The sequence below is a fragment of the Glandiceps talaboti genome, chromosome 5 (assembly GCF_964340395.1).
Source record: "Glandiceps talaboti chromosome 5, keGlaTala1.1, whole genome shotgun sequence".
NCBI lineage: Eukaryota > Metazoa > Hemichordata > Enteropneusta > Spengelidae > Glandiceps > Glandiceps talaboti.
The window spans coordinates 20239930-20248249 of NC_135553.1; the positions used below are offsets into that span (position 1 = coordinate 20239930).

General features: G+C 36.4%; 1 protein-coding gene across 1 annotated transcript; it reads right to left on the bottom strand.

Annotated features, from left to right (window-relative positions):
• Window positions 1–6865: 6865 nt before the first annotated feature.
• On the bottom strand, window positions 6866–7681 carry LOC144435467 (solute carrier family 35 member G1-like). Its single transcript, XM_078124060.1, has one exon. The coding sequence runs from the start codon at window positions 7679–7681 to the stop codon at window positions 6866–6868; it is 816 nt and encodes a 271-aa protein (XP_077980186.1).
• Between the last annotated feature and the right edge of the window lie 639 nt (window positions 7682–8320).

The window sequence follows — 8320 nt, forward strand, 5'->3', positions numbered from 1 at the left end:
AACAGGTAACCTAACCCATTACATTGGGCAAGTAGGTCGATTTCATTTTTTCACAATGCTTGACAAAGATAAAACAAACCACTATATAGTGATATCAAAATATTTCAGGTCGAGTTTAGATAGAACTTATTCAGTCATCTTGATACTATCTCATGCAATTTGTCTGCATAGCTACACTGTACAGTTAGGAAATGTACACAATTTACGGTTAAACAAATGGTGTAGTTCCTCTCTTCTCAAAAAAGGTTAAGCCCCGCCAATTAAAACTCTTGCATTATTTTAGCCACCCCTTCTGTCACCTACACTACAGTGGTACAATAACGCATTGGAAGGAGACAACTCCAAAATTGAAAACAAATTGAAAATAAGACAGTGTAGGAGGCCATTTAAAGGCATAAAATATCAAACCATAGACATAATAAAATGTGCACATGGTAAATGACTTCTCCTGAAGTTTAATTTGGTTCCAAAAAAAATTTTTGATGGCCCAATGGTCGTAAACTTTAGTTCAATTCTTTTTAGTGCACATTGGATATTTAATCTCAATTCATGCTTGTATGCATCATCAGAGCCAAGTAAACCACTGTATAAGATATTATATAATTTGGAATAGACTCAAATGTATGTTGTTACATGTACTATTCAGAAAATATAAAGAGATATCCTTAATTTTGAAACGTATCTTTCAAAGTAGTTGCCGAAAAGATGTCACATTCAAAGTAAAAAAATGGATGGTGCTTTCTCAAATAAGTAACACAACAAAATAATCATTTTTCTTTACCCAACTTCCAAAACTGTTATGGCCTCGTTTATGTCGGAACCCAAGGTGAACTCAGTGAATTCTCCTTGCCATTATCATTATAATGGAAATTAAAGTTTGGATTTTGATGTCGAAGGTACAGCTCTGTTTACAAATTCAGGGCCATTCTTTCCATGGCAAATTGAATTGTGGAATAACGCTAGTGTCAGTGTGCAATGAGATAATTATATCAAACAACATTTTAATCGAAGACAACGTCGAACACAATTATTGAAAGAAATATCTTCAAATAGTGGATCTTAAACTGCGAACCTAGTTTAATAATTTTTGAGGGCCACCAAATATTCCAAAAAGAGATATGCCGTTTTATCAGTATGAAATGTTTTAATATAAGGAATAAGATGTAAATGAGACTGAGCGCATCTTCGGAGTCACTGCATGCAGCATAGCAGGCGACCTCACGTTGAACGACTTTTTCCGTCTTTTTTTTTTTGAGTTTCACTCGCTAACATTATAATTGCGACTTGCTATCTTCAAATGAAGAAGACTTTCAAGACTACTGTTACTCGCGGAAAATGCACAGTGCATGTGCGCACTTCTTTTGTACTTTCCCGCATAGATTATTTTTAATTTGCTGCAAAAAGTTACAATTTTTAACTGGACACATTTTTATTCAAAGTTAAGCCAGCGTACAATAGCGATATAAGATACATATTAGTCATGAGTCAGTGTACAGTCATTTTAGTGAACTATCCATTTAAATCGTCACGTAAATACCGATTTTAATAGAATCGCTATGTATTCAAAAAGTTACTTCTTTTTTTTCCAAAATCTCAGGAGGCAGCTGCCCCCCTCCCCCCCCCCCCACAGGCTACGGTACTGGTACATAAACAGTCCTTACTGTCTGTGTGATCACTAAAACCGTAGATAAAGTTTTAGTGATAATATTGTAGTATATCTGCGAATTAATAACTAATGTAAAGTGCGCGCAGGGTACCAATAGTCGACTATAAACATAACATGGCCATGTATTGCGTATATAGTGTATTATTACCTTTATATCTGAAATGTAAATTTGTTTAAAGCTAAAACTGGCTGCTAGCGCACTACCGTATGGACTGTCACATATATAAGTATACACAAAGTCTCAATCTCAATATAAATGACATATACAAATAACCCAATACATTAAGGGAACAAACCCGTACAATGTACAAGAGTAAATTGAGATACTACCAAAAACAAAGAAAAAAAGGGAAGGTCCATACGGCAGAGCAGCGGTTTTGCTAATTTAAACGCCACGAACTAGATTTTATCGATATCTCTTGAGTATTCTGCATTCTATTTAACCCAAAACCGTTTAAGGATTATGTTCTGTGCAACTGCCTTTTTTTCAACTCTGGTATTTTATCTGCTTCGCGATACTTTCTTAAGTATAATAGAATTGATTTTATGATAATGCTAAAGTTGATTGATCGACCTCGTGTTGGCTCTGTATGAACTTCATTGATTGATGAAAATATTATAGTAACAGTTGATAAAATATAAGAATCGGGATTATACCTCTTAAAAACTAGTTTTGTGCGATTTTTAGGGTTATAAATATTTTTGATTGTCTTCTGAATCTGGGAAATAGACCTATGAATTCAATACATTTGAAGAAATTCTTTTTTTCGACTTCTTTACGAAAAGGTAAAATGAGTTGATAAAGGGGTGAGTCTTTCAACTTTGCCCCTGGATTTACTATTAATAAGTGCATATTTTTCCTTCTGAAACTGTCCCATTCGAGTTCTACAGTATACATTAAAACTAAAGACTTCTTTGTACTTGTTTAAAAATTGTTTAAAAATTTGGTTATGTTATGTTCTCCAAACATGTTATACAACTATACTATTTTTCTAATATTTTCAATCGGTTCCCAAGAATTAAATTTGTTGTCATACCCTAACCATTTTACCATTGCGTATTCATGACCTTTAATTCTTTTCTTGCGTAATATTTTTTCAACTTTGTATTCCTTCGACCCCTTGGTCAGGTCAAGTGATAATTCTTGCTCATAAAATGTGCCTTCGATGTCTTCACCCTATAAGTCCAGGGTGTAAACAATAACAGGACTATAGATAATTTGTTTGATTTTGAAAAGTTCATGCGTGTAGTTTGGTAGATATCCTTTGGCAAACACGTTCTTTTATTTGGAAATTCTCATGATATCACCGATATTAAACTTAGAAGTCCCATAAACAGTGAGATAAGCACCGTACAAATGATACCAAATGATGTTTTCATTCTCTGGTAACGATGCTTCCTTCGGGGTCATGTGGATTGAATTGTGATAACTATTGTTGTAACCTTCCACTAAACGTCTAGTAAACCCAGCGTCTAGTCTGTTTATCAGTAAAGTATTTATACATACGTCCTGTTGAAGCGCTCAACAACCTATGCTTTTTTATCGGATCGTGTACTAAACCACTCGATTTCGCGGTTTTCAAAAATGTCTTTAACATGCTTGTTGTAGAATTCCCGACCTTCGTCAAATTGAATTTTACTCGGTTCACGGTCTTTGAAAATTGACTCGAAGGAGTCGGCCATTTCAATGCCACGTTTTGACTCGAGCGGTACCGCCCAGGCATACTTTGATAACACATCGATAACAGTCAGGATGTAACGTTAACCCTTGCCATTGGTCATTTCCACAATGTCAGCTTGCCACTGTTCATCAATTCCTTTAACAATTACTTTGCGGTAGGGGAACTTTTTAATTGTTTTTTTGTGCATAGTGTAAACTTCTTGTTGGCCCAACCATTGTTTCAATTCAGTGTATTTTATTTTTTTATTGTCTTCTTTGATTTTACGCCACAATTTTGTGATGCCCCTGTATGCTAAATCAGAATTGTAATACAAATCTCGCAGATACTGGTCCATACTAGCAAGGCGGTATATTATATTACCCTGAATAACCATTCAGTTTGTAATACCTCACGTAACGCTCCAGAGGGAGAGTGTAATTGGCAGCTTTCTGCATTTCAAGAGACTTCATGAATACTTCTTGGATAAAATGTCTAGTCTTTGACCTACTTATTCTATATGTCGCTTCATTTTCTGCAAAAGTACCCTTGATATTTTCATTCTCAATGTTAATTTCAATATTTAATAATGAACGTTGTTGACATGATATCGAAAGTCCATCCAAAAGAGGATCGTATTCACTCTCAGTATTTAATTTAATACACTTAATAACAATGGTACCACTGGTCACTTTCTTTATATCTTTCGTCATCGGTTCATTAGCAGTAAACAATTTTAATTTAGCCTCGCCGTCAGGTTTCAAACCCAATGTTTTAAACTGTGTATCATAAAATAAGTTAACATTTCCTTCTTGAACATTGTAACTACAATACCATTCCCTGAATTTAAAATTCTACTAAAAATATTATTTTCTTTCACTATTGTTTTGTAGCATCCAGTTTTAAATGTAACTTGGGGTTCAGAAGGTCTAGTCTAGGGTCTGTTTCCGGCAAATAGTGTCTGATATCAGCTAAATTAAATGTCTGATCATTACCATTGTAAAGTAACACAGACTTGGTCTACTTTGTTTCACATTGATTTTTCAACTAGGAAGCCATGATAAAATCGTCTTATAAACTAAAAGTCCAAAATAAATACCGAATCCTCGATCTATATGGCCACTTTAACGAGGGCAGCTAAAGACCAACATGTTTGAGAAATGCCGCAGCTTTCACTTTCACTTTCACTATAGAACAGGTTGTCCGTGGGAGAACTTAATAAGTTCAATTGGAGAATATTACATTAATTTTCTCGATACGGAAACCATTATTTTATTCACACAATAATACAGCGGAATCAAATCAAAGCTCATGGAACCAGAAATAAATTGGAAGGAAGTTGTATAAATCTTCTTTTCCACATCCATGAACAGGTGAACCGGGCATTACGTGGAACGACTGCTAATAGATCAATTTTAATTTTCCTGAAATACCTTCGTGGCAAGCTGGAATTAGCTTCTGAAAATTATCGAAAGTGACTGACTAATACAGAATGAAGGCAACGAAATGAAAACGTAGCCTGCACTAGAAAAAAATTAGAGTGGGCGTTCCACAAATACCAGCCAAACGAGACATTGTAAAATGTTAATGCTAGATTTGGCTTTCGGAAACAAGGGGAAACAAAGAGGAAATCGTAAAGCTACTGGCAGTATGTTTACTCAAAGACGACAAATGCTATCACGTTTTCAGCCTGTCTACCCGTTAAAATTACGCTCTGTTCGACATTTCAGTCGGGTTATCTTGTGACGTCACAGTCATGACGTAAAGGATGCAAAACTTGCTGTCAAATACAGCTGGGTTGCTTATTGCTTAGAAGATTGGTACGAGGTTGTTACTGTGATTTCCGGAAGCTTACAATAAAATATCAAATACAACCCCAAGCTTCACTAGTCACTGACGTCAAGCTGTCAGTGCCACCTGGAAAATAATTACGTATTTTTTGTTTCAGTGTAGATAAAAGAGCGCATTGAGGAGTAGCCGAGTGAGATGGTTTTCCAACGATGGCTCAGTTTCAACAACTTCTGCAGTTTTTGTTTCAGCTTGGTGTTTAGAAAGAACTAACAATTCCCCATTGGTGACAGTACAGTGTCTTTATTTGCAATTCTTACCATTTAATAACAAGTTAGTAGAACACATGGTTACGGTAACAGCCTTTAAGGCAAAAAAAGTATTATTTGGTTTTGGTAACCCGACCCAACCTAATTTTTACTTCCCAAGGCCCTAAACGGCTTTTTAGTTAATTAAAAAAAGTCACGCGAGAAATAGTGAGATTTGAAGATGTCATCACCTTGTGTAACCCATAGCAACAAAGACCATAGGAAAGGGCTCCAGATAAACAACAGTAAACAGAACCTGAACCTGAACCAGACCATAGAATAGTCACAAAATTTTTTACATTTTTTAAAATGTACCCCCCCCCCCCCCCATCTTGAAATTGCAATTGGGCGTTATCGGAACCACACAAAACATTTTATTTGGCCTTAGCAGAAGAGTGGTAATAATGTGTCACATTCTATTCGTTTGGTACCAAAAAAACAATTCAATCTGTCTAAGTCAGATTATCTGTTATATGTGTTCTAAATAAAAGTGTATATTTAGCAGTTTCCCAGTAATGTATCCTCCGCTTTTATATATTACTGCAGTCATTAGTAATTTGTCTAGAGGTTACATCTGAAAATAGCCATTTTGAAGCTCATAGGCAGAGTACTAATAAAACACTTTCTGACACATTGCTAGCTGTTAGAAATGTTTTTCTAAGTTGCACATGATTGTACGATATTACATCAAAACTTGCGACCTCGCCTAACACGCGTGATGTGGTAAACCAAATAGCCGCAAAGTTTGGCCTAATGCAAACAGGCAGAGGAAACAAAAAGACTGGTATTTAATTCATGTCCTCGCGGAAGGAGTCCGTTTTTTTATCTGGTCAAAAAGTTGTCATGAATTTGTCATTATTGTGTTTGGATTCAGACATGACATTGTTCATACATGTCGCCAAACACTTAGTTAGAGAATGAATATCTTTTATAGCAGTAGCTCACACGGTGTTAAAACTGTTACAATAGGTACACTAATATCGTATATCTGGACATATAGACGCTCCACCCACTATGATCTGGAGATGTCATTCAAGTTAAAGTTTGGTGTCCTTTGTTTCATTTCCATGACTCTCATAATTATGTACGACCTATATTATTATCTTTGGAAGCTCATCTCCTATGTGTGACTTATTGTGATTTAATGCTGTAACGACCATAGCGTCACAGGTTTGAAGTACTTGGATTTTGACAATGGAGCTGTGAACATCTGCCTCTCCTGGCTCTGGCTTTGGAGTGAGGTCGTGATTCCGAACTCAAGGCCAGGCTTTGATAAATAAAGTATATATATTCCAGTTAAACAACATCCATCGTCTCTAAGCAGTTTATCCTTTTACTACAATACAGATCATGCAGATTTGATAATTTAATGAGTTAAAGTCATATTTTGATTTCTGTATGACGCCTTTTCCATTTATTGGGGCTTTTAAATATCACCAAAATCATTACTCTCCTGATCTCTCAAGACTCCCAAATCGCGAATCATTTTGATTTTCCTGACGTTGCTCTAGAAGCGTCTCTCGTTCGTTTATTTTTGTCGCTGACTCTCTCCGCCATTTAATGATAAACACAACAGCGGAGCTGAAAACTATAATAAGAGCCCCCGTAATCTCCAAAGCCTCTGGTTCCAAATGAAAAACCGTTGCTTGGTAAATGTACGTAGTGAATACTTCAATGTTCAATAGCATGGACACGGTGGCGGCTGCCTCTACTTTGAAGCTTCTATAGAAGGCATACAAAGCAACGTTTTCCACTATAGCATATATCGCAAGTGCAATGGCCATTTCAGATCCTATCGACCATACAGGATCACCTCTTGCCGCCGCGTACAACAGGGTGAAGGAGAGCACCGTTCCAACAGAAGAATCGTATACCAGACGACATGAAACGGAGAAGTTGTCCTTCAGTGATCTTGCCAGGATATAACTAATAGAAAAGGAAACTCCACTACCAACAGTCAGGGCAAAACCGATCAATAGGTACATATTATCTTGTTTTAAATCTGGATCAATATATGAATCTTCATCAATACTATCTTCACCGAAAATGAAGACTGGTCCAGCAACTAAAACCACTCCTCCAATATTGAATAGCGTAATAGCAATTTCAACGCAGGACCAAGGTTCATGTAGACATATCAGAGCTGCCAATGCCGTCAGTACGGGTGTAAGTCCACGAACAACGGCAGTCACATCCCCAAATGGTAGAAACTTGAACGCGTAATATTGAAGGGTGAGTGCAAGCCAGCGAAAGAATCCCATACAAAGCAGGGTAATAATGTTCCTTGCTCCTATCGCACAAATGTTTTCCCGTTGTAGGAGACATATGCACAGCGCAATTACCAACAGGGATATGTATGCAAAGAAGAGAATCTGAAAAGCTGGTATTCCGCGGACTTCTGCCGTAGTTACTAAAGTCGTGGCAGTTGAAAACAAGATTCCAGTAACAAGAGCAAGCAAAATTCCTTGAAGTGCTTTTAACTTCTCAAGACAAAGTGAAGTACTTCCTTTATCTTCTCGTGTGGTTTCACCGTTGGACAGTGGCACAGTGTTTTTCGGTTCATCTTTATCCCCAGACATTGCTTTATACCGAGGGTGAGCTGTCTTGTTTATTAAGTGTATTGCTTTCTGTCACTGGTTCGACGTCGGAAGAATATATAACATTCAGGTTGGACACATTTCAGGTCACTTTCTAATAGTTATCTGCAAACACAGCAGAAAAAAAACATGTTTGAGTTCAGAAATAAATATATAGAATGATATACATCAGCTATACATTTACCTTGGAGAGAGAATGTCTATGATCTGCATAATTGTAAGAAAGGAGTATTGAAAAATTACTAGTACCAACTGACATCTGGTTATAACATCAAATACATGTATATGATAGTCACACAGTTT